Source organism: Oncorhynchus masou, chromosome 6 (assembly GCF_036934945.1).
Source record: "Oncorhynchus masou masou isolate Uvic2021 chromosome 6, UVic_Omas_1.1, whole genome shotgun sequence".
Classification (NCBI taxonomy): Eukaryota; Metazoa; Chordata; class Actinopteri; order Salmoniformes; family Salmonidae; genus Oncorhynchus; species Oncorhynchus masou.
Genome location: NC_088217.1, coordinates 51,022,877 through 51,050,518, shown reverse-complemented (window position 1 = coordinate 51,050,518; position 27,642 = coordinate 51,022,877). Strand labels below are relative to the sequence as shown.

General features: G+C 46.9%; 1 protein-coding gene across 3 annotated transcripts in view; it reads left to right on the top strand.

Moving 5' to 3' along the window:
* LOC135542238 (semaphorin-3F-like) overlaps nt 1-27,642 on the top strand; it is a 76,190-nt gene that overhangs the window by 30,464 nt on the left and 18,084 nt on the right. For 2 of the 3 annotated variants that reach the window (XM_064969052.1, XM_064969053.1), the window contains 4 exons: nt 22,415-22,575; nt 22,663-22,725; nt 25,628-25,747; nt 27,120-27,206. In XM_064969052.1, coding sequence (XP_064825124.1) covers nt 22,415-22,575; nt 22,663-22,725; nt 25,628-25,747; nt 27,120-27,206 — 431 coding nt within the window. The remainder of the gene's footprint in view (nt 1-22,414; nt 22,576-22,662; nt 22,726-25,627; nt 25,748-27,119; nt 27,207-27,642) is intronic. The other variant, XM_064969054.1, reaches the window with a different exon arrangement.

The window sequence follows — 27,642 nt, the reverse complement described above, 5'->3', positions numbered from 1 at the left end:
GTTATTTTAAAGCCAAGGTCATTTTGAGATGGTATAACAAACCCGAGGGAGAGAGTTTGCTCTCTGAGTGTAATTATCCACAGAATCCTTACGCTGGATTCTGTGTTGATTTATTGATTTGTTATACCGTACCCGTGAGCAGCCTAGCTGCCGGTAATAGAATAGATTAGTCATGGAATGGTATGGTATGTTTTATCCTTTTTCTGAAGACTTCTCTTTAGGGAATTTGTGCAGACAGGAGACTTGACCTTCAGCAGAATCCATTGAATGGAATGGAATAGTATAGTAGCACTTTGTCAATATTTGACTGCACTAGTCAATCAAGCAAATCCAGACACAAACAAAAAGGTTCATATTTGATTTGTTCCTCAGACCATTCCACCAATGGGTTGAAAGGGAGGCCATACAGTAAGCATTGAGGAGGGATAGGAACATTAACTATAAGACAGACACTATACTATACAAACACGGATCAAGATGATTGATGTTGTTTTAAGAGGTGATTTCATATTTCTCTTGGTGAAGCTGAAATGGGGGGGAGCATTTCGTTGTGGTGGGGGGTTGATGTCTCCCCCATCATGAACTCCATGCCTGTCACATCGTCTTAGTGGCAGGGCCTCCATCTGCTGCTCAGTGAGCACAAAGCCTGTCAGCTGAATGAGCCAGCCTCTCTGCAGGAAGGGCCCAACACTGACACCCCATCACAGACCCGCGCCTCCACGACTCTGCGCCACACAGCACAACAACCAGCCACCACGCCCTCTTTATCCCAGTGTCTTCTGCCTGTCACATGGCATTAGCTGCAAGAGGTCGGGCTTGTGGTCTCTGTTGACACCTACCTGGTCGGGGGTGACCCTGGCCTTTGTGTCCCACAGACGGAGGGGTCAAGTGGGTGTATGCAGGGCAGGCAAAGCCCTGGATGCTCCCATCCTGGTGGAGGCAGAGCGGTCTGAGGCTTGTAGTGTGATAACCACCCAGACCCCAGTGACCCCTGTTCTGTAGGGCAGCTAGCCACAACATGCTGATGACTCTGAGAGGGGGATCTGTAGGGTTGAGGGTTGTAGTCACTCCCACCCAGTCACGTTGTATAATTTAGTCTCACAATATAGACCTGTCCCCTCTCCCCACTGTCTCTCTTCGTTCCGTACAGAGATAGGGGCTTTTATGAGGTACCACATCATGCAACAAGAAGAGTTAAAACATTCTCTATGGGCTCATCACTTGTGCTGAGGCACCATGCGAGCCGTTTGAGTCTTATTTCACGCATCTATTATCATCAATCATTTATAATATAATATATCATTATTATAATAGAATGATGAATATATGCCATTTAGCAGGCACTTTTATTCAAAGCGACTTACAGTCATACATGCATACATTTTCAGCATGGATGGTTCCTTGCTCTACCAGCTGAGCTACAAGGGACCATTTAAAACTTCTTACGGCTGAAATCCCGTTAACGGGATCGATTTGACAACTGCCAGTGAAAGTGCAGGGCGCCAAATTCAAACAACAGAAATCTCATTATTAAAACTCCTCAAACATACAAGTATTATACACCATTTTAAAGATAAACTTGTTGTTAATCACACCAAAGTCTCCGATTTCAAAAAGGCTTTACGACGAAAGCATACCATGCGATTATGTTAGGTCGGTGCCTCACATGAAAACACAGCCATTTTTCCAGCCAAAGAGAGGAGTCACAAAAAGCAGAAATAGAGATAAAATGAATCACTAACCTTTGATGATCTTCATCAGATGGCACTCATAGGACTTCATTTTACACAATACATGTATGTTTTGTTCAATAAAGTTCATATTTATATCCAAAAATCTCAGTTTACATTGGCGCGTTATGTTCAGCAATGTTTTGCTTCCAAAACATCCGGTGATTTTGCAGAGAGCCACATCAATTTACAGAAATACTCATCATAAATGTTGATGATACAAGTGTTATGCATGGAATTAAAGATATACTTCTCCTTCATGCAACCGCAGTGTCAGATTTTTTTAAAAACTTTACAGCGAAAGCACACCATGGAATAATCTGAGCACAGCGCTCAGAGACCAAAACAAGCCATACAGATACCCACCATGTTGTGGAGTCAACAGAAGTCAGAAATAGCATTATAAATATTCACTTACCTTTGATGATCTTCATCAGAATGCACTCCCACGAATCCCAGTTCCACAATAAATGTTTGTTTTGTTCGATAAAGTCCATAACTTATGTCCAAATACCTCCTTTTTGTTTGCGCGTTTAGTTCACAAATCCAAATTCACAAGGCACAGGCACTTAGTTCAGACGACAGTTCCATTACAGTTCGTAGAAACATGTCAAACAATGTATAGAATCAATCTTTAGGTTGTTTTTATCATAAATCTTCAATAATATTCCAACTGGACAATTCCTTTGTCTTTAGAAATGAAAAGGAACAGAGCTAGTGGTCACGGCCGCGCGCGAGACTTAGCTCATGGCATTCTGCCAGACACCTGGTTCAAACAGCTCTTATTCGCTCCCCCTTCACAGCCTGAAACAAGGTTCTAAAGACTGTTGACATCTAGTGGAAGCCTTAGGAAGTGCAATTGGACCAAATTTTACACTGTATATTGGATAGGCAAAGACTTGAAAACCTACAAACCTCAGAGTTCCCACTTCCTGGTTGGATTTTTGCTCAGGTTTTTGCCTGCCATATGAGTTCTGTTATACTCATAGACATCATTCAATCAGTTTTAGAAATGTCAGAGTGTTTTATATCCAAATCTACTAATAATATGCATATCTTAGCTTCTGGGACTGAGTAGCAGGCAGGTTACTCTGGGCACCTTATTCATCCAAGCTACTCAATACTGCCCCCAGCCATAAGAATTTAAGGAACCATATAAGGAACCATTTAAGGGACCTTATAAGGAACCATTTATGGGACCATTTATTATGATCCAGTGGAATACTATTTAGGAGTGAAACATAAACCCCTGCTTCAGAGTGAACTAGCAGGCCCTTATTGCATGCATCACGTTTGGACTGCCCCCCCGCCCCCCACTCTCTCTACCTGCGACACGTTGCCTGCCAGAGAAAGGACAGGAGGAATCAACAAATGTAGGCTTGCGTTATCTGAATGAGCGGTTGGCGGACTGTAGACGGCGGGTTAGTCTAGAGGCTGCTGGCAGGATCAGACAAGGCGTGGTGGTGGGGAGTGAAGGTGTCCAAGGTAGCTAGGGGATAAATCAGAACACGACATTAACGCTCCACGCACAGCCTGAGAGATGGTGGTGCCAGATTCCTCTCCCAGAACTGCCATGACAACACCTTCAAAGAATCCCCAGTGTTATGGATGGAGAATGGTGGAGGGGATATTAAAACAAACAGAGGAGGTTGATACATGGAAATAGTGTGTGAGAGACGTTGGCTCAGTTTCCCCATCGTTCCTTGCCACTGAAAGATGGGTGCGTTTGATTATGTGAAATATGAAGCCGTTTCGGTTATCTTCCACTACCCGTCACCTTTATTTCAATGGAGCATCCCGATGCTGATTACTGGGTTGATTACAACGATTGAGCAAAAATACTTTCACTCAAGTAACACATGAGTTCTGTGGTTTTTGGAATGAGTTCAGATCTACAGTAGAATCACACTGCAGAATGTTTTGTGACACTGTAAACTGCATTGTAAAGGTGGTTGCTCTTTGCATTTGATTAAAGCATGTCTCTGGCAAGGTGTGTTACGGGTGACCAAATGAGAACCTGGGACTTAACCGTAGGTAGATGTCATGTTGAGTCTTGGCCAAACTATTTTACCCCTGGCTAGCTGTTCCAGAGTCTGAGATTCGGCATAACCTGTGGCCTGGCTTAAAGTGACTGTGAAAGGGAACACTGTGGGATGCAGAGTAAATGGATCTTTCTCCACAACTTTTCAGCCTTCAATCGTCTCCTAGAAGAATCAGGTGATCATTTGTGTTCAATGGAGGCCTTATTTACAGTTGCTAATGAAAGAGTGTCTGCATGCTGCACATTTCCTGTCTATCAGAATGGATTGCCATACTGTAGCATCCAATATAATGAACAGCATGGCTGTTGTTATACCTCCAGCTTATTCTAAACAATACAGTGTTTGCCTTCTTCTTTTACACTTGGCTAAATCGCATCCCTCTAAAGCTCTGAGTAATGAGGTCAGAGGAATCGCAATGTTATTGTTGGCCAGATTGTACGATAAATCCATCTCAGACAGTGTCGAAAGGTTAACCAAGAAAACATGGCAGAGAAGAAGTGGAGGAACTCCAAACACACCTCGCCGATGAATGTAATCGCACCTGATTCTGTGAGAACAACCTCTGGCAAAACGTATTCATTTCTCCGTCCTAAAAGTGACTTCTTACGCTCACCTTTCAGTCACAGGTTGGTCAGACGGCAAAGTAATGCAACCAAGCCCACATTACTGCCAGCCTCCCACACAGCGTAGGTTTCATTTGTAAACCTCCAGCTGACTTTCTGTAAACCAGACCTAAATTATACAGGTAGCTGTAGGATGATTGTACACTCATTTTACAACCTTGCAGTAAAAATGTAATTTTTCACTGTTCAACCCTGAGCCAGAGTGACTATATTATGACTATAATTATAGCTTTTTTAAATGCTCTACTACAGTACTATATAAGCCCCTCTCTCTCTCTCTCTCTCTCTCTCTCTCTCTCTCTCTCTCTCTCTCTCTCTCTCTCTCTCTCTCTCTCTCTCTCTCTCTCTCTCTCTCTCTCTCTCTCTCTCTCTCTCTCTCTCTCTGATGTGTATTTAGCAGCCCTTTCCCTCAACACGACATAATTGGACAGCTGAGGCTGCAGCCTGGACATGTTGAGGTATAAAGAGGGAGGGAGAGTGACATTTCTTCTCTTGTTTGTTACTGACGTAAAGAGACAAAAGCACAGGGAGACAAATGAACGGGGAAAATGAAGAGAGAATGGAGGATTTTGACATGGATAGAGAGGAAAGCGTCAGGAGGAGAGGAAAGAGTTGCCTGACTGTACAGAGTGTTCATGTAAGTCAGTGTGAATGCTGCTGGGGCCTCTTATCTCCTCAGTTCTGTGCTGCTGGCCTTGTGTTTCTATTTAAGGCCAGACAACTTTGGCCACCTGGGAGGGACCCTACAAGTCCAGTGCCTCCTAACTGGTGTGGTTCTAAAGAAAACCTCTACTCAGCTCACACCGGTTCTCTTTCTTTCCCGCCTCTGATGGCCACAGCCATTCATGTCGGTCAGTGTTCCTCTCAGTGTCAAGCCACTCGCTCATGGTTAGACCACGGAACGCCTCCCAAAGCTACGCCTGTGACTGTGACTGAGCTGCTTTGAAATTAAAATGAAAACCGAGTGGAGTGTTTTCTGCCCCCTCCAGTCAACCTGTAGCATCAATCTCTATAGCTTTTTTTTTTTTTTTTTTACAGTCATTCAGGCTCAGTGTCAGAGAGAGCCAACGCTGAGTTGCCAAGGCACTCCTGCTGCCAGGCTAGCATTGATAACTGACAGCTCTTAGGCCATGCTGTCAGACTCCTCCACCCTGGGGACTCCTCCCTCCATTCTCACCCCTCCAGCCCACCACCATCACTCCTGTCCTGCGGTTGTAAAAGGACCCGGCGTCCTAGGCTCCCCTCGCTGCCCTGGAGTGGAACACCCTGAGCGGGGAGAGGGAGAGCGGTGGATGGCTCTGTCCCAGTAGACCCTGAGGCAACACTCAGTCCTAGTTGTCTCTCCAAATATACTTCCTAATGACCCGCACTCATTTCCCCATCTACCTCTCCTCACCTACCCCTATCTTCCTCTCACCATGCAGGCCACGACCCTGTTACAGGAGAGGGGGAAGGGGAAGACAGCGACACTACTCCCCAAATAAAGCCCAGCACTCCGTTGTATGTGTAGAGATATGTGGGAGGAGCATAGATCAGGCTAAAGAGTCAACCTAGTGCACCCCCTTTACTTAACCCGTGGGGCTATGTGCGTGTTTTGTTTATATAATCCCCAGAGGAAAAACACTTTATGTAGGGTGGGAAGACATTTTAGATCCTTAAGTGAGTAGAAAGTGAATCTCCAGTGTGAATCCCATCATGGGCGTGTTCGTGCCGCTGACGGTGAGAGTGTGCCCGGTCAGAGGTCTGGTAGAGATAGAGAGAAATAGAGAAAGAAAAAAATTGGAATCGCCTGTCTTTTTCCACGTAAGGCCACGATGAGGATTTGGAGGTTTAGCGAGGCCTCCACTTCTTTGAGTGGAAGAGAGATGGAGAGATAGATGGATGCTCTGTTCATCCACGCCACCATCAACGTCTCTGTCTCATTATTCAGCCCCTCCCTGCTCCCTCTGACCTCTGCCCTCTAGTCTCAGCACCGGGCCAGCTACACACACAGAACCACCCTGACCCTACCCCACCCCACCACCGACTAGCCTACAGCACAGCTACAACAATAAACACAGCTTCATCATCATAACAGAGGCTCGTTTAGCGGCTGCGTTATACCCCACTGCAGCCTCTAATCTACTATGAATACCCCACACCCACGCGCTAGCTCACTAGCCAGGAGCCCAGAGAGCGCCACTGGGATACAGGCCCCATGGTAAACAAACAAAGAAAGGAACCATCTTTCCCCACGTTCACCAGAACCCAGGGATTAGTGTTCTGAGAAACGGGGTAGCCAATAGACTGATGTGCTGCAGGGCAACAGGGTTTACGGTATTAGCAACTCTGCATAAATTTAGCATATTTTTTGGCATCTCCAAGACTATTTTTTGCTGTTGAATATGGAAACTATTTTGGGAGATTCTTGGAGACATGTTAGAATGATTTGGTGCAATGTGCTTTTTTTTCTTTTATTTTTTTTACAGGTTATTGTTTTGTTGGAAAGATGCCATTGAATACAGAGAGACAATAAAGAGAGACAATAAAAAATAATATGAAAATGACTGTATTATGTCAAGGTTCAGTTCAATATTAAATTCAGGGACAACTCAACCCCTCCTCCCTTGACTGTCAACACCTTTCCAGTGTCTGACCATTTCACCCTCCTCCAGTATAGTTTTTCTTATGGTAACCCCGCCCCTAGACTATTGCGCATATAAGCCTGGGATATGAACGATTCAAAGTTGGCTTTAGTGAGAGTGACCATCGAGTTATATGGGAGTAACCTTACTGAGTAAAGTATTTGTCATAATTACATTTTTTTTGCGAATCACACCACTGTGAACTGTGGCTCCAAATGGAGGCAGAACCCAGGCAGGAACTTGAGGTGAACAAGACACAGATGCGGGAGGGTTAGGGGACGGTGTTGTGGGAGATGATTGTGGGAGATGATTGGTTGGTAGATTAAGATAATTATGCCAATGCCTATGCGCCGGGAGTTTGATGTGTTGGTCCATCCAAGGTCTTTGCACATTTGGGCGGCAGTCTCTGGGAGCGAAATTATTCTGATGGAGGCTGAAAGAAGTGCCTCCCCACTCTTCCCCTTCTCATCCCACTCCACCTATCCCTAGCCCCTGATTGTGATCAGGCACAGGGGCGAGCCACCCTGACCCCTGAGATAATCCCAGATTATGCTGAAGCGTGTACGGGACCAGGATGAGCCTTTTCACCAGCCCCCTGGTGACCTTTCACCTTTAGCCCCTGACCCTGGGCTGCTGCGGGTCGGGCATCTGTCCATGGCCTTGTTTGGTGAGGGAGAGGGAAGGGTGTAAGCGACAGTCTCAACTATTTACCTCAGAATAATACTGTCCCACCGAAACAACCTCCCAGAGCTCAGTGTGTATTAGTGTGATCTGAACTCAAGGATTGTCCTCGACTGCTTTTCCCCAAGTGCGGAGTGCAATTCTGCTAATTTGGTTAGGCAACTTGATTTTTGCGCTTGCAAAACTGAGAGATTACAGGTCTTTTCTGGACAAAGTACAAGTGATGATTGAAGAGTCAAGCTTGCTTGGACTGTTTGGTTGAATTATGCTTAAAAAAGCCATTGGCATCACTCTGGAGATGCTCTGGAGAACACTTTTTGTTTCGTCAGTTGGTAACATCCCTGGCTGGATTCTGGCAGGGACAAAAGTTAGTAATGGGATGGCACATTTGCAACTGCCTTTAAATTGACTGACAATGTATGTATTCACTCACCTTGAGGCAACTCCTTCCGAAGCAATAAGTCCTCTCCTTCTTCCACTCACATCTGCAGTTGATCCACGTCTCTTTTCTCTCAGTCGTTTTCCGTTAACGAAGAGAAGTCAAGATCAGGTGCACTGACAAGAGGGACAGAGAGAGAGAGAAAAGTCCTGTCATCCGAAACAAGCCCAGATAGATTTTGATAATCTCCTGTTTCCACCCAGGAGCTCAGCTGAAGGAACAGAGCTGCTCAAATCAATGTTTCCTCTTCCTGACCTCTGCACTGGGAGATAGGTGTCCCTGATTGAATGTAGGGATCACAGATCTGTGCTCACTGTCTCACACACACACACACACACACACACAAACACACACACACACACACACACACCACACACACACACACACTGATACTTCGATACACACACATGGATACACAAACACACACACTGTCAGTCATAGCTGTGGAGGAGCATGAGAGCATCAGAGTGACAACCTCCAGAGGCTCGGAGATAAGACTTAATCTGGTGCCAATTATTTCTCCTTGACAGGCGAAGGTAAACACCAATCAGCTCCTGTGACTTGTGTTCTGAGTCAATAGTCCAAGCCCAGTGGTTGTTGGTGGTGGTAGGGGGCTGATTATGAGGTGTCGATTGGAGACAAACACCAAGCTGTCACATCACAGTTTCCTGTGATAAGGGGCTTTTCTTTCTGACCAACCTGGCTCTCCAGTTACTCTCCATGTTTTGTTCCGTTCCACTGTTCCGACCAGCAAAATAAAGTTCTGAACCGGTTATAACTCCCAAAATTGGGGGAAAAAAATTATCGGAATCTTTTTTTGTACATTAAGCTTGACATTAAATTACTTCAGCAATGGATAGAGCAGCTTGCTATGGAGTTGGCAAGCTATGTACATGCATTGGACAGACAAGTGTTGTGCAGGGTGCGACATACGACTGAAATTTTGCGGGTGAGGAGAGCGCCTGGGCATGAAGTGCTGGGCATTTTGCATTATCTGTCATGCATTATCTGAATTAGGCCTACAGAATTATACCTAAGAGGAGCGGCTTCTATGAAGGAACTTTGAATTTCTTTGAACTTCAGACAGTTGGCTTAACTAGCGTTGGACAGGAGCTAGCCCTTGATCACGACTCTCAGTTCAATTACATTAAACATGGTGCAGCCTCGAGTTTCCGAGGGATAGACCAAAGCTAGCTAGCTAACACACTTGTGCGTGTAGACCAGCGCCAGGGTTAAAATAAACACACACCTTACCTTTTTGTAGTTAATCAATTGAACGTGAAAGGTGATTGCCGTAGTATCCTCAACTAGCATTGAAAAAGAGAATCCATTGTTCTCCAAATTAAAAAACGCTCTCTCCCTAATTTCTGAATCATGCCTGTAACAGGCTACAGGAGTCTATATGTGCTTTGTAGGGAGGGGGAGGGGCAGGTAGCCTACACGCAAATGCTGGCAAAGGTTTTCAGCTGGCAGGCAGGCAGACACTGTAATAAGTTTCTAAGTGACAGTGAGGGCTTTACATAGGTGCTTTGTTGCAATTTTTTTGTGGGACTGGAAACAAATGCCTAGAACGTAATATAATGTTACTGTTCCGGAACAGTATAGATCCCTGGTTCTGTTTCTCAATTCAGTTCTGTTCCAACACCTGGTTCTCTCTGTGTCCCTGCCTCTGTGAGGCTCAATGAATGTCCTCTTTTTCTCACGCTTGCTTTTGAACACATAATTATGGGCAACTCTACGGTAACAGAGTGATGCTGAGATTTTTCACTTTAAAATGTATGCCAAAATAAACCCCAGTGATTGCAAAGTTAAAGAAACAATGCAACTCTATACACCAGGACGACTTCTAACATGTTACTTGTGTTACTTGAAAAACAGTGCAGTTGCTAAGTTTGGTAACAGAATGATGGTTTGTGCTGTTGGTGCCCTCATTCTGTTACCAAACTTTGCATCTGCACTGTTCTTCAAGTAAATGTATTTTTGCAAAAAAAATGGGAAATTGTTAAAAGTGGTCATTGTGCAAGGAGTTGTGTGGTTTGTTTAACTTTGCAAGCAATGCTTTTAGTTTGACATGCATTTTAAAGTGAAAAGTCTAAGCATTACTCTGTCACCATGGAATTGCCCTTTATACACTCATACCAAATCATACAAGCTTTCTGATAGGGATTCATGTACGACCCAAGATAAGTGTGGCCGCCTTTGTGTCCCTTGGGGATGTGTCCCTTGGGGATGTGTCCCTTGGGCTTGGGGTTCAGTCTGGCCTTGGGGCTGGGAGTTGGGGCTGGGGTTGGGGCTCAGGCTGAGAGTTGGGGCTGGGGCTGGGGCTCGGGCTGGGTGCAGCTGGACAGGGTCACATTGTGTCCTTGGTGGACAGAGAGAGGTGGAGATAGATGTGTGGGAATAGGTAACAGATTGGAAGAGAAACAGTTAACTATTGAGAAAGTATTATTTTCTTATATGTAGCAGCTCGTCAGTAGGGTTGCAAAGGGTCGGAAACTTTCCAGTACATTTCCGGAAATATTCCTGAAATTGTCCATGAGAAGCCTGGCAATTTGGAGAATTTTGCTTAAATTTGTCAAATTCGTCAAAAAAAAGCTTTTTTGTGTGTACACATAAGGTAATTCTCTGCATATTTTGGTTAAACTATCCCCAATTCAATGGAATTGCAACCCTCTGCATGCACAGTGCATTCTTCAATCACATGTGCAGTGCACTCTTCCATCACATGTACAGCTGATTCTCAAGATCTTGCACGCTAATGAGATGCTATTGAGCCCACACTACTACACTGTCTGAGCCAAGGACTGCATGCTTTCAGGTAAGTTTTGATTACAATACTGGGTGGGGTGAATATATTTTGTATGACATAATTATTTTTTGTTAATAGTAAATAGTAGCCTACAGCAAAGTGTGTTGAAATAATTTCGAACTTGTTAACGATTTCTGTTAGTTAGTTTTTGCTACCATGTGGGTTTTCACTTGCTTGAGCCTGCTAATTGAGGAGTGTTAATTGACCTGTTTCCATACGTGTTTCATTTTAAAACATTTATCTTACAAAGGAGCTGTTTAATCTAACTGCTTAACTGTTTATTTGTACATGGAATTGTGTTTGTTTGTTTTTACAAAAAAAAAATCTAATCTTTACAGGAAAATTCCACGGGCACTATCTGATGTGTGGAGACATTTCACTGCAGCTCATTTGCTAATACTGTGCCAAATCATATGTAAAGATTGCAACAAAGATGCAGAATCATCTGGCCAAGTGCATAAAGTTGAATCAGTGAATATGATGAATCAGACACCTTATTCGATAGCAGCAGCTCATGGTCCTCCTGGAATCAGAAGGTTTTTTGACTCAATGGAAGAACGTAGTCAGAGAAATGCTGATGAATGTCTTGCTCACCTCTGATGCTCGCAGACAATGTGTATTGGAAGAGATTTCTGAATGTTCTTAGTCCAGCATAGACCCCTCCAACCAGACATGCTTTATCTACTCATTTGCTGGATGCAGAGTTCAACAGAGTTCAAATGAAAGGTCAAGCAAATCATTGAGAAAGCAGATGATATTGCAATCCTCTCTGATGGGTGGGCAAGGAATAATTAACTACATCATCTCCACCCCTCAACCAGTATTCGACAAGAACACAGACACACCAGTCTCATTGCAGAAGGCAGTCATCAATTTTATTTTACATTTATTTAACCAGGCAAGTCAGTTAATGACGACCTAGGAACAGTGGTTTAACTGCCTGTTCAGGGGCAGAACGACAGATTTGTACCTTGTCAGCTCAGGGGTTTGAACTCGCAACCTTCCGGTTACTAGTCCAACGCTCTAACCACTAGGCTATCCTGCCGCCTGCTGTCAATGACCTTGGACCACAGAAGATATTCGCGCTGGTGACAGGCAATGCTGCGAACATGAAGGCTGCTTGGTCTAAAGTGGAGGAGTCATTCCCTCACATCACACCCATTGGCTGTGCTGCTCATGCATTGAATCTGCTCCTCAAGGACATCATGGCACTGAAAAAAATGGATACCCTCTACAAGAGAGCCAAGGAAATGGTTAGGTATGTAAAGGGTCATCAAGTTATAGCAGCAATCTACCTCACCAAGCAAAGTGAGAGTAATAAGAGCACCCCATTGAAGCTGCCCAGCAACACCCCTTGGGGTGGTGTTGTCATCATGTTTGACAGTGTCCTGGAGGGGTAGGAGTCTCTCCAATAAATGGCCATATCAGTCTGCCAATATGGACAGCCCCATCAAGAGGATCCTCCTGGATGATGTATTTTGGGTGAGAGTGGTAAGCAGCCTGAAACTCCTGAATAGCAGTAGCCATTGCACGGATTGAGGGAGAAAATGCCACCCTGTCATCCTGTTTAGACTCTACTTGCAGATGTAAGAGAAGAAATGTGTACTGCCCTGCCCATTTCACTGTTACACTTCTGCCTGTAGCCCATACACGCCGCAGAGTACATGTTGGACCCCAAGTATGCTGGCAAGAGCATCCTGTCCGGTGCAGAGATGAACAAGGCATATGGTGTCATCACTACTGTGTCTCGCCACCTTGGCCTGGATGAGGGCAAGGTTCTTGGCAGTCTGGCGAAGTATACTTCCAAGCAAGGGCTTTGGGATGGAGATACCCATATGGTAGTCGTGCCAACATATCTCATCAGCCACCTGGTGGAAGTGACTTTGTGGATCTAAGGCTCTTTCACCCTGTTGCCTCCATCATCCTCCAAATCCCACCAACATTAGTTGGTCGTTGTTTGGGAACACACACACCAAAGCACGCAACAGGCTGATTAATACAAGGAAAAATTGGTGGCCATCCAGGCAAATTGTTGGCGTTTTGAGCCTGACAACAAGCCATCCTCAACAAGGTTGGGAAATTACAGTGAAGATGAGGCCTCAGAGTCTGATGTTCAAGAGGTGGACATTGAGAAGGTCCAGGGAGAAGTCATGGAAGCCTGAGAGGAAGACAACCAAAGCTTTAGTTTCTCGACTATCATTTTACAGATGAATGTTGAAAACATTTTGGGGAGATGCGATGGATCATTGGGGACTATTCAATATTCCCTTTCTTTTGTTTAGTGAAATCATCCCATGTGAAGAGTCATTTAATTAAAGTTAAATTTGTAACTAAATAGTTTTTTAAATTATTATTTCTATTGAAAGGATTTAATAATTTGCAAAAATGTCTACTTTTGACAAAATGTTTATGTTTTATGTTGCAACAAAACATCTACATTTAAATGGTATTAATATTAATTTGCATATATTCCCGTTAATTCCCATACAGTCCCGTTTATTCCCACAGAAGTTTCCACCTCTGAATATTCCCCAAAATGTGCAACCCTACTCGTCAGTATGGTCAAACGGCGTTGTATGCTCTGTATCATACATCCAAGACGACACACACACACCACACACACATGCACACACACACCACCCACACACACACGCATGGCTGGAGACAAGCCAAAGCAAGGTGAGCCACACCTTCCCATTATGGGACTCTGAGTGGAGACGGGGAATTCAGACAACATGCCGGGGATGCCTGGGCAGGTATGTGGGATTTTCTGCTGTCTGTACCTTCCTTCCTCCTCCCCTCCCCACCTTAGTGCTGCAGGCAGATCAGGGGAGATCTCCAGGTCTGATAGCGGCTCCTCACACAGGAAGAATCATGTCGGGCAGAGGGGCTCTACACACTCTCACAGCGCAGTTCACTCCCCAGCAGTTCCTCACACAGAGAGACCTGGGCAGGTATACAATGGGTCTCTCTCTCTGTCCACCAAGGACACCGTGTGACCCTGTTCAGCTGCACCCAACCCCATCCCCAGCCCCAACCCCCAGCCCCAACCCCCAGCCTGTCCACGCACCTGGTAGAAAAAACAGGGAGCAAAGGGATTAAATCAACAGGTGGACAGACAGACCATATCATTTTACCACCAGATGTCACTGACATGCTGGCATTGGTCTATGGTAGACAGAGCTCTTTACTAGTTACATTCTCAGGCCTACCTATGATGGGATGTTCCATTAGGTCTGCCCCATGTTCCATAGGGCCGAGGTCATCCCATTCTCGATTGCAATACCTTTTGTCGTTCTCCCTCATCTCACCTGTCAATCTCCCCCGAGCTGCAGTAAATGGGACAGGTGCTTAAATTCAGTCTCTTTCCTCCTTAACCTTATCTCCTCATCATAACCATGAGGTCCTGGGAAACATGTACGCTCACACACACACACACACACACACACACACACACACACACACACACACACACACACACACACACACACACCAGTGGAGTTGAGCCCTGTCTGGCTGTGGGTGGTTGTGGTTACAGAGGCCTTGTTGAGAGCTCCAGTGGTGTATACCAGATCCTTCTGCTCTGGATGGAACGCTTGCATCCCATCCCTGCTGGAGTTTTTATCACCAGTTTGCACTGAGTGTACAATTCATGTGAAGGGAACGTTTCTCCTTGATATGCTTCCTCTCACTTTCAATATATCGATATGAAGATAAAATGATCCGATTCGCAACTGAGAAGAGCATATATCTCGCAAGGATCACATGCAAGTACTAAACGTTGCACTCGCTGGAATTGAAGTCGCTTTGGACAAATGGAATATAGTATATCATCCCCGAATGGCTTCGATCAACTGCTCAGTGCAGATGACAGCTTTCCCGTCCCATCTTTGTAGGATGACGTGGATTTGAGAGCCATCATCCTACCATAGCTTGGATATCACCATGCCTCTACCAGTAGCTTAGTTACAGTGGACACATGCTGGAACCTGCTTATGGCAAAGGAAATTCATACTTCTCAGCTATGCCAGATTGCACTTCAGCTTGCCCATGGCCCATGGCAACGGGAAAGGATACGCTGAATGAGAACGATACGCCGTTCACCAGGAGTACTGGGTGCCAGGCAGTCTTTCAGTCCAGTGTACTGTAGGTGTCACAAAAGGGATTGCTAATCCGATTCGGAGGTGAGAGCGCTAAGTAGCCATATAGCCCGTCCTGGCTGTGGCTTGGGTTCAATCCTGTGTTCGTTCCTTCGTCCGCGTCATGTCCTAGAGTATACCTTTGGTGCTCAGTAATTCTGGACAGATACAGAGGAAGAGGACAGGCAGGCAGGAGAGAAGCAGACATCTCACCTCAGTGTGGATCCCGTTCAGTCACTCCCTCAGTGTTTCCTCCCTCCCTCCCTCCCTCCCTCCCTCCCTCCCTCCCTCCCTCCCTCCCTCCCTCCCTCCCTCCCTCCCTCCCTCCCTCCCTCCCTCCCTCCCTCCCTCCCTCCCTCTCTCCCTCTCCCTCCCTCCCTCCCTCCCTCCCTCCCTCTCTCTCCCTCCTCCCTCCCTCCCTCTCCCTCCCTCCCTCCCTCCCTCCCTCCCTCCCTCCCTCCCTCTCTCCCTCTCCCTCCCTCCCTCCCTCCCTCCCTCCCTCCCAGTCTCCAGATCCCCAGTCAGATGGCATGCAGGGGCATGCTTTACTGTATGGTTGGCACTCCTGATGCTTCTCATTCAGCCAATTTGAAACTAGAGACACCTCCCGCGTTTGACAGTGCGGTCAGTTTAGCCACGAGGAATGTGCATCACAAAGTCCCATGCCAAGATTTTTTCCCTCTGTTTTGTTTTATGTTAAACACAGCCAGAGAATGTTTCCATTATCCGATAATGCTCTTTGCTTACAATGTAAATTTGCTCTGAGAAAGAAAATGCAGCAAGGGGTGAGATGTATTTTTAAGATGATTGTTGGATGCAGTGATCGTTCCAAAACACAATTACATGAAATGTCCATTTTGCAAAACAAACCACAGTGCACAAGTAGTATTTAATGTAACTTAAGACTGTAATTATTCTATTTTAAAAGTGATTCATTTAATGTAATGTTTTGATATCGTTTCAAGGCAGAGAACATGCACCTCCACTGTATATTTGTTCAACTAAACTCAGCAAAAAAAAAAGAAACGTCCTTTTTTCAGGACCCTGTCTTTCAAAGATAATTTGTAAAAATCCAAATAACTTCACAGATCTTCATTGTAAAGGGTTTAAACACTGTTTCCCATGCTTGTTCAATGAACCATAAACATTTAATGAACATGCACCTGTGGAACGGTCGTTAAGACACTAACAGCTAACAGACAGTAGGCAATTAAGGTCACAATTATGAAAACTTAGGACACTTAAGAGGCCATTCTACTGACTATGAAACACACCATATGAAAGATGCCCAGAGTCCCTGCTCATCTGCGCGAACGTGCCTTAGGCATGCTGCAAGGAGGCATGAGGACTGCAGATGTGGCCTGGGCAATTAATTACAATGTCCATACTGTGAGAGGCCTAAGACAGCTCTACAGGGAGACAGGATGGACAGCTGATCGTCCTCGCTGTGGCAGACCACGTGTGACAACACCTGCACAGGATTGGTACGTTCGAACATCACACCAGCGGGACAGGTACGGGATGGCAACAACAACTGAGTTACACCAGGAACGCACAATCCCTCCATCAGTGCTCAGACTGTCCGCAAGCTCAGACTGTCCAGCTGAGAGTGGCTGGACGGAGGGCTTGTAGGCCTGTTGTAAGACAGGTCCTCACCAGACATCACCGGCAACAACGCCGCCTATGGGCACAAACCCATCGTCACTGGACCAGACAGGACTGGCAAAAAGTGCTCTTCACTGACGAGTCGTGGTTTTGTCTCACCAGGTGTGATTGTCGGATTCGCGTTTATCGTCGAAGGAATGAGCATTACACCATACTCTGTACTCTGGAGCGGGATCAATTTGGAGGTGGAGGGTTCGTCATGGTCTGGGGCTGTGTGTCACAGCATCATCGGGCTGAGCTTGTTGTCATTGCAGGCAATCTCAACGCTGTGCGTTACTGGGAAGACATCCTCCTCCCTTCCTGCAGGCTCATCCTGACATGACCCTCCAGCATGACAATGCCACCAGCCATACTGCTTGTTCTGTGCCTGATTTCCTGCAAGACAGGAATGTCAGTGTTCTGACATGGCCAGCGAGGAGCCCGAATCTCAATCCCTTTGAGCAAATCTGGGACCTGTTGGATCGGAGGGTGAGCGCTAGGGCCATTCCCCCCAGAAATGTCTGGGAACTTGCAGGTGCCTTGGTGGAAGAGTGGGGTAACGTCTCACTGCAATAACTAGCAAATCTGGTGCAGTCCATGAGGAGGAGATGCACTACAGTACTTAATGTAGCTGGTGGCCACACCAGATACTGACTGTTACTTTGGATTTTGACCCCCCCCACCCTTTGTTCAGGGACACAGTATTCCATTTCTGTTAGTCACATGTCTGTGGAACTTGTTTAGTTTATGTCTCAGTTGTTGAATCCTGTTCCTACAAATATTTACACTTGTTAAGTTTGCTGAAAATAAACGCATTTGACAATGAGAACCACAATGTGAAGAAGTCCCAGACTTTATTGTGTGTTATCCTCAATGATTTTATTCATGTGCATGTATGGCTTTTTCAAGTTTTATGTGTGCTTGTTTTTGAACCTTTCTTGGGCAGGCATTCCGCTAGCGGAACCCCTCGACAACATTCTGCTGAAAAGACAGCGTGCGAAATTCAAAAATATTTTTGGGAAATATGTAACTTTCACACATTAACAAGTCCAATACAGCAAATGAAAGATAAACATCTTGTTAATCTACCCATTGTGTACGATTTCAAAAATGCTTTACAGCGAAAGCACAACATATGATTATGTTAGGTCATAGCTAAGTCAAAAAAACACACAGCTATTTATCCAGCCAAAGATAGGAGTCACAAAAAGCAGAAATATAGATAAAATGAATCACTAAACTTTGATGATCTTCATCAGATGACACTCATAGGACATCATGTTACACAATACATGTATGTTTTGTTCAATAATGTGCATATTTATATCCCAAAATCTCAGTTTACATTGGTGCCCTATGTGCAGTAACGTTTTGATTCCAAAACATCTGGTGATTTTGCAGAATTACTCATAATAAACATTGATAACAGATACAAGTGTTATTCACAGAATTAAAGATAGACTTCTTAATGCAACCGCTGTGTCAGATTTCAAAAAAACTTTACGTAAAAAGCATAATCTGAGAACGGCGATCAGTGCCCAATCCAGCCAGAGAAATATCCACCATTTTGGAGTCAACAGAAGTTAGAAATAACACTATAAATATTCACTTACGTTTTGATGATCTTCATCAGAAGGCACTCTCAGGAATCCCAGTTTGACAATAAATGACTGATTTGTTCCATAAAGTTCCATAAAGTCCATCATGTATGTCCAAATAGCCACTTGTTGTTAGCGTGTTCAGCCCAGTAATCCATCTTCATGAGCTATGTGCACTTCGTTCAGACAAAAACTCGAAAAGTTCCATTACAGGTTGTAGAAACAAGTCAAACGATGTATGGAATCAATCTTTAGGATGTTTTTAACATAAAACATCAATAATGTTCCAACGTGAGAATTCCTATGTCTGAAGAAAAGCAATGGAATGAGAGCTAACTCTGTCAGGAGTGCGCATCATGAGCCTGAGACACTCTGCCAGACCACTGACTCAAACAGACCTCATGAGCCCCTCCTTTATAGCAGAAGCCTGAAACAAGTTTTTAAAGACGGTTGACATCTAGTGGAAGCCGTAGGAAGTGCAACTTGACTCCATAGACACTGTGTATTCGGTACGCCAAGCTTTGAAAAACTCAGATTTCCCACTTCCTGGTTGGATTTTTCTCAGGTTTTCGCCTGCCATTAGAGTTCTGGTATACTCACAGACATTATTCAAACAGTTTTAGAAACTTCAGAATGTATTCTATCCAATACTAATAATAATATGCATATATTAGCATCTGGGACAGAGTAGGAGGCAGTTCACTCTGGACACGCTATTCATCCAAAAGTGAAAATGCTGCCCCCTATCCCAAAAGAGTTAAAATAGTTGAATTAATCAACTAAACTGAAGACAGTGAGCGGACATTTCTTTTTTTGCTGAGTTTATGTTGCCCTGATTAGGGATTTGAATTAGAAGCTCCACTGAGTAGCTACTGTGTATCCCGAATGGTACCCTATTCTCTATGTAGTTCGCTGCTTTTGACCAGAGCGCTATGAAGGTGGTGCACTATGTAGGGGACGGACTCAAGCCGAATGTGCAGATATTAAGTGTCCTGCTATTTCAACATTCTCTGTAGGTTTCTCAATATCTGTTACAGTTAATGTTGTTTCTTCTTTGTTGCCAGCTGGAGAATACAAGTGTTCTTAGCAGCCAAATTCAGAGTTCTATATCTGTAGGTTGTTGGTCTTAAGTTATCTCTGTCTGGGCGCTAAACTTGAGCTATTTCACTAAGGGTTAAACGATTTCTATGCTCTACATCAGAAATTATAGAAATTGATCAAAAAGATTTTGAGAGACAAGTTATTGGAATATAGAGAGGCAGTTGAGAGATGTCCTGACAGACTTACACTTGAGGCTGGTGTGACTGATAAGGTTTGTGATGGATGTCTCCCTGTCACTTGTAATATTCCTATGTCTGTCTGCCTCTCTGTCTGTGTCTGTGTCTGTGTCTCTCCTATGACCTTGGACTTGCTAGGGACTTTGGCACTGCCTAACTTCCCCCCCATGCAGTCAAGTGTTAGAAACAGAGCAAGCAAGCTGCAGTGGTTCCATTCAAATGACCCTGAGTGCTAATCTCAGCGCGGAGGTGATGAATGCCACATGTCAGCTGGTGACGGGTTGTCCTCTGAACTCAGCGTCTCCAGTATCCCCTCAGCCCGGTGCTCCAGCCAGCAGCACCACGGGATGGGACGGGAGTGATGTCTGGGCACGGCAAGGAAGGGCTGGCTGGCTGGTGTCCCGCCTGCTGATGACCTGAGTTGACAACAACACAGGGCTGCTCAGACTGGGGTGTTTATGAAGGGAGATGACCTTTTAATGTGTGTGTGTGTGTGTGTGTGTGTGTGTGTGTGTGTGTGTGTGTGTGTGTGTGTGTGTGTGTGTGTGTGTGTGTGTGTGTGTGTGTGTGTGTGTGTGTGTGTGTGTGTGTGTGTGTGTGTGTGTGTGTGTGTGTGTGTGTGTGTGTGTGTACGTGTGTGTGTGTGTGTGTACGTGTGTGTGTGTGTGTGTGTGTGCGTGCGTGCGTGCGCTTGCGTGTGCATTGCGTGCGTGTGTTCTGTATCTGTTCTGGAAGGGGTGCTCTTGTCTGTCTGGGTTATGGTTAGTGAGGGTTAGTGCATGTGTTTGGAAGTGCATTCACGTTAACCGGCGGAGAAAGGGAAGACGCCTTGCACTATATATCACCATCTCCTCTGTGTGTGGCTAGATCACACCTGCTAAACCATAACAATACCGTAACAGAGTTTCCAAAAGACAGAAGCTAGCGCTCACCACGTTAACAGCTGAGGAGCTCTCTGCCAGTGGGCCCATGTCAGTATTACAGTTACACCATCTCCTGTGTCTCTGTGTGCAGTGGAGAGCTCCCCAGCTCACTTAATCACTTCTCCCATCTGGGTAAACACAATAGTATACACTTTTATTTCCACATGGACAGATGTTCACTAAAGCTGTTGTGGGGAGGACTTTTTTACTGAGAGTAATCCGTCTCCAGCTTTCTCCTTTCGATTCAATGCAGCGTACAATTCGGTGCAGGGGAGTTGAGAGGGCTCTGGAGATGTAGTAGAAGTTCCAGAGGACAGCGGGTCATTTGTCTGCACCCATTGGAGTGGAAAATGAACAGGACTTCCATCGTGGTGTCCTCTGGGACGTTCGGGATCCAAGTGCTGGATCAACTTTCCCGAGCTGCACGGAGAGAGAAGGCCCACCTTGAGGGAGAGAGATAGATTGTCTGTCAGATTCCCGCCCAGCTCAAGTCTTCTCTCACAACCTCTAATGGAGCCATTTTCATACCACACCAGATTAGCTGAAACTAATGGCAAGAGGAGAGGGATAAAGTTCTACTCTGTGTCCCAGACCTCCCATCCATCTGCCCTCACGCCCGCTGATCTCACACAGAAGCGCGCGCACACACACTAATCCCCGGCAGCAATCTGCCATTAACGGCAGAGATGAGTCATTTGCGAGAGATTTTATTTCCAGATTGTTTAAAAACCATTACGATGAGTTCACATGACATTTGAAGCTACGTGTAATATTGGACTGTGGTGTGGCCAGAATGTTTCTTTTTTTTAAAGTGATCATTTTTGTTTTAAAGAAGTTGTTCCTCTCCTTGTGTCGGCAGCCGGATTCAGCTGGGCTGTTCTCTACAGGTGGCCCTACAATACTAGAACACTAGGACTGGAGTCACGTTACAAGTCTTCCATTACCAGGGCCAGATCAGAGATGATAGCCGGTATCTGGCACGCAGGCTGTCTGCTCCCATGTTTCAGCCTCCTCTGTCTCTCTCTCCCCTCCCAGCCCCCACCTCTCAGACAGGCTATGAGGTTTATGGTGGCTTATGATATTGTGCAGCATGGCAATTTACACCGAAACACTCTTCTTGCAAACTCAGGTTGCGTTTTCTTTCTGAGTGTGCTTTCCTTTAGTTCCCACGTTACAGCGGAACAGATAGTGTCCTTTCCCTGCTAGTCTTGCATCACCCACAGCCTGACGGGCACCTTTTAAATTGGACTTTTTTTTACACAGAATGAAAACGTCTATGGAAAGGCTCTTTGTGTGTCACGTTTGGGATGTGTATATTACATTTCTATACTATGAGTCACACCAAAACCATAATAACAGGCTGTGAAGGTCCGTATTGCATACAGAACAACTGACTCCAAACAACAGATTGGAGTAGCAGGCTCGCTCCACCACAGCTACTGTAGATGTTAGCTGGGTAGTGGGGGTGTCGGAGGTCTAGATTTGGAGCGTGTTTTTATGAGTGGTTGAAGTTGCTCTAAGCATGGTATGGTACAACATTTGTTTTTGTGTGTGTGCTTGGATATGTTTGGCATGACTTTATGTGGAGGAAATATCATTTCCAGAAACAGTATTTTCAGAGTTTTGGCAAGCAAAAGACTGTTACTGTGAAGTTCCTGTGCCAGTTCTAGGATTGTGTTGCCCTGAACTGACTCCCAATAAAGGCTAATTGCTCGGTGGGTGAAACACTCTGTGGGCTACACGTGTTTCTCAATGTGTATATATGCTGCACTTTACGGCCACGACAGTGATTAAACCTATTTCTCTCTCTCTCACTCTCACTCTTGCTACTCTCTCTCTCTATTTCTCTCTCTATTTCTCTATTTCTCTCTCTCTCTCTCTCTAGAGCTGCGATCTACTGGCACTGCCCACCACTTCTCCTTCCTGCTCAACTCAACAGACTACCGTATCCTGCGTATGGACGAGGACCACGACCGCATGTATGTGGGCAGCAAGGACTACATCCTGTCCCTGGACCTGCACGACATCAACAAGGAGCCGCTCATAGTAAGAGACGCCCCAAGCCACCATTGATCCTAGACCGGCTGTATAGTGAAGCATTAAAACTAACCAGCTCTTTCCTTTCTCTCTCAGATTCACTGGCCTGTGGCTCCTCAGAGGAAGACAGAGTGTGTTTTGTCGGGGAAGGATACCAACGTAAGTACTGTGCTCTCTCAACCATCGTGACATTTGGGTTAGTTGGGCTGTTGACATCATTCATTCCTTATCCAACATTACCCTACCATTACCCCTTTGAATCATGCTAAAATGGCCGTTAGGGTGTGAAGGACTGTAGCTGGAGGCTAAAGCTCCTGTTTAACCACATCTGTTTCAGAGGTACCTTTACACACGCGCGCGCGCGCACACACACATACACACACACACACACACACACACACACACACACACACACACACACACAAAAGCCCCCCGTGGACCTGAGAGCACCATTTAAATCCATATCAAGGTCTGATCCTCCTCTGAATTCTCTGTTGATTTGTTCACACATGTCGACACCCCCACACACAGCCCTAAGGCGTGTATTTGGGCAGTGGCATGCAGGATGGGGTATGGTGGAGAGGTGAAAGGGGGTTTGGATAATAACCGTGCTCCCCTGCTGGTATTGAGAGACCAGGCCTCTGTTTATCCTACTGGAATGTTCATTTAAACGTGCTCGCTGACCCACACATCTCACCGCCTTTGGTTACATAGTATGGGCCCCTGTGTGTGCATATGCATGTATGAGCTAACGTGCATGTGTGCATGTGTGCGTGTGTGTGTGTTGTGCAGGCATATGTGAGAGAGGGGTGGAATTCCAACACCATAATAATAAAATATTAAATTGGCTGTAGACATCTTGGCAAACCTGGCCCCTCTTTAGGGAATGACAGATGATGACAATTCAAAAGCAATTCAAAGGGGATGTCAGTTCAGGCAAGAGGTCAAAGGCAATCATGCACACCGCACTCTTGGGGGGAGCACAACTGTGGAATGAATAATGCACACACCTGTGCACACACACACATGCGCACACACACAAACACACACACAATGAAATGAATTGACTGGTGTGCATCTGTCATGTTGTTTGGGTTAGCTATGCTAAAATGGCTTATCCCCTATTCTACACGCATCTCATTGAGGATGGTTGGTACATCCTTTTCTCCTGCAACAAGATGGACAGCATGCAGCACTCACAGAGATCGTATCTGCCTGGACTGGCCCTAGCTGTGTAATCCTGTATTACTGTGGCTAGCAAGGAGGCTTGGCTGGGGTTAAGGCAGGGGGCCTGGCTGGGTTAAGGCAGGGGGCCTGGCTGGGGTTAAGGCAGGGGGCCTGGCTGGGGTTAAGGCAGGGGGCCTGGCTGGGGTTAAGGCAGGGGGCCTGGCTGGGGTTAAGGCAGGGGGCCTGGCTGGGGTTAAGGCAGGGGGCCTGGCTGGGGTTAAGGCAGGGGGCCTGGCTGGGGTTAAGGCAGGGGGCCTGGCTGGGGTTAAGGCAGGGGGCCTGGCTGGGGTTAAGGCAGGGGGCCTGGCTGGGGTTAAGGCCGGGGGCCTGGCTGGGTTAAGGCAGGGGGCCTGGCTGGGGTTAAGGCAGGGGGCCTGGCTGGGGTTAAGGCAGGGGGCCTGGCTGGGGTTAAGGCAGGGGGCCTGGCTGGGGTTAAGGCAGGGGGCCTGGCTGGGGTTAAGGCAGGGGGCCTGGCTGGGGTTAAGGCAGGGGGCCTGGCTGGGGTTAAGGCAGGGGGCCTGGCTGGGGTTAAGGCAGGGGGCCTGGCTGGGGTTAAGGCAGGGGGCCTGGCTGGGGTTAAGGCAGGGGGCCTGGCTGGGGTTAAGGCAGGGGGCCTGGCTGGGGTTAAGGCAGGGGGCCTGGCTGGGGTTAAGGCAGGGGGCCTGGCTGGGGTTAAGGCAGGGGGCCTGGCTGGGGTTAAGGCAGGGGGCCTGGCTGGGGTTAAGGCAGGGGGCCTGGCTGGGGTTAAGGCAGGGGGCCTGGCTGGGGTTAAGGCAAGGGGCCTGGCTGGGGTTAAGGCAGTGGGCCTGGCTGGGGTTAAGGCAGGGGGCCTGGCTGGGGTTGGGGGCAGGGGGCCTGGCTGGGGTTAAGGCAGGGGGCCTGGCTGGGGTTAAGGCAGGGGGCCTGGCTGGGGTTAAGGCAGGGGGCCTGGCTGAGGTTAAGGCAGGGGGCCTGGCTGAGGTTAAGGCAGGGGGCCTGGCTGGGGTTAAGGCAGTGGGCCTGGCTGGGGTTAAGGCAGGGGGCCTGGCTGGGGTTAAGGCAGTGGGCCTGGCTGGGGTTAAGGCAGGGGGCCTGGCTGGGGTTAAGGCAGGGGGGCTGAGGTTAAGGCAGGGGGCCTGGCTGAGGTTAAGGCAGGGGGCCTGGCTGGGGTTAAGGCAGGGGGCCTGGCTGAGGTTAAGGCAGGGGGCCTGGCTGGCGTTAAGGCAGGGGGCCTGGCTGGCGTTAAGGCAGGGGGCCTGGCTGAGGTTAAGGCAGGGTGCCTGGCTGGGGTTAAGGCAGGGGGCCTCGCTGGGGTTAAGGCAGGGAATCTGGCTGAGGTTAAGGCAGGGGGCCTGGCTGGGGTTAAGGCAGGGGGCCTGGCTGGCGTTAAGGTAAGGGGACTGGCTGGGTTTAAGGTAAGGGGACTGGCTGGGTTTAAGGTAAGGGGACTGGCTGGCGTTAAGGCAAGGGGACTGGCTGGGGTTAAGGCACGGGGACTGGGTTTCCATACAGCTGGTAGGTGAGATTAGGGGCCTCAGATCGTAGAGGCACAGATCTGTTCTCATTACCAGCACCTCCAAGAAGGGGCCGCTGACCTGTCCTATTCTAAAGCCGGACTCTGTGTGTGTTTGTGTTCCAGCGTGCGTGTACAAGTGTGTGCGTGTGTGTGTCCAATAAAGAAAGCCAGCAGGGAGTAGTACTGCAGCCAAACACCAGACTCAGATCAATCAAAAATGGTAGCTGAGGGTGTTTGAGGTGGTTAGCTGAAGGTTATTAATCATCAATTTGACATTTTGTTTTTCTCAGAAGGCCTGAACGTCTCCTATTGTTAACGTTTTTTGATTTTCTCTTTCAGGGGGAATGTGGGAACTTCATCCGTCTGATCGAGCCGTGGAACCGGACCCACCTATACGTGTGTGGAACAGGGGCCTACAACCCCGTCTGCACCTATGTGGACCGCGGACGCAGGTCCCAGGTAACCAGAGACAAGATGTATCTGACTATGGTGACACTGACCCCTGAACTCCCCCTCTTTCAGAGTCAGATCTGTCAATCATCCCACCTCGTCTGTCATTGTCACGGTCTGTTCCTTTCCGCCGCTCATTTGCTGCTCCCCTGTTCACATTGACTCGCTCTGTCCATGGTCTTGTGAACCCAGAGAAAGGCTTATAGTGAGCTCTCCACAGATGTGTAACTCTCCTTTGTCCGGGGACTTTGTGTCACACTGTTGTGGTGGATCCTGTTGGTGAGGCAGCTAACGTCCACCATAGGAAGCTAACTGCCAGCTATAGTACCGATGGGAAGAGCACGTTGAAAGTGTGTCTAAAACAGCTGCTACTATTTCCCCCCTCTAGCGGCGGTCTCCTCTCCCCCCTCACCTGTTTATGTGTAGTGTTCTGGCCTGACTGGGAGGCTCTGAAAGCCCATCATTACTGATGGAGCCTCTCATCCATCACCGGCCTTGTAACTCACCCCCCGTCCCTCCCCATCCCTCCATTCCTCCCTCTGTCCCTCATAGACCAGCAGACATCAGAGCTTCGGCAGCTGCCGTCCCCAGTGCACACTTACTGTTGCTATCCCGCCTGTTTAGTCTCAGCGTTTAATTGGAGGACTTGGGTTTTAATGTACAGGCCAGTCGCCCCCTTGTCATTCATCCGCTAGCTACGTCACTTGTACTGTAAAGGTTTTCCTTGGGTAAAATTAGAGCTGTAAACAGAAACCATTTGTTTTGGGAGTTCTCCCAGTGTTCGTTCCAAAGGCCTCGCACGTGTTGAGTCCTTAGACAGCTAACCAAGGTTTTCCAGATACGACCTACACATCGCCTTCTCTGAGATCACTCCCGCCATTGTCCTTTTTTCTCTCTGAGCTCCTTTTCACCTAAATGGGTCCACCTTTGTCTCGTTTGTCTTGTATATGTTGCTGAACCTTGGCTATGTGTGCACGTGCATGACATACCATGTTTTCTGCATGTATCTGGCAACCTAGATAGAGGCTGGTACTGATACTAATCCAGATTGATTTATGCACATGACATCATCACTGAACTCTCTGTTGAACTCTCTAGCGCGGTTTACTAGAGTTCTGATTTATTACTTTTTTGGGTTCTATTCTCTCACCTCTGTCAGTCTTTACATTCCTCATGGAGTCCAAACTAATTTCTTCTGTTGTGGTCATGTTTTTTTGTTTTTTTACAGTTATGGGTCTTTCTTTGAGCTTTTTCTGTTCTGTTCCTGGTCAACTCTTCGGTTGAATTTTCACTGAATTTTCCATTGGTTTTGGGGACTCCGGTTGGGTGCAGCCGATGCGACCGTCGTGGTAATCGCGTGGCACGTGTCCTCTTTTTTTAGGCCCACTACCTGCAGGCGGCCCAGTCCGGAGGGAGGACCAACCGGGCGGCAGATTTCACCACTACGGCAGGGCCTGTGGAGCCAAAGGTGGGCCGTGGGCCGAGGGGAGGCTACTGTAGAACCTGGTCCTGGGTCAGGTGCCCATTTGGGGTCTTAGAGGCCCTGTCTTATCATGTTCCTCCTGCTGAGATTCAAAATGGACGCAGCTGACTATGGTGTGGATGAAATAAGGTGTTAGAGATTTGGATTCAAGTGTTTATGATCCCAGTTAAATAGTAGAGCTGTTTTATTCATAGGTTAAGTTGGTTAATATAACAGAGTCCAGTATTTTACATTCACTAGCATCCAATATGACTTGATTTTTGTGACCTCAAAAGGCCTACTTTAAAAAAAAGGGATTTTACTGTACTTGGTCTATAATTCATCTTGGCTACTAGAATGTTGAGAGGTAGGTTACATATTAATATTAGCCAAATCATTCAAAGGCATGCAATAAAAACATGTGTGGTGGAGGACAATGGCA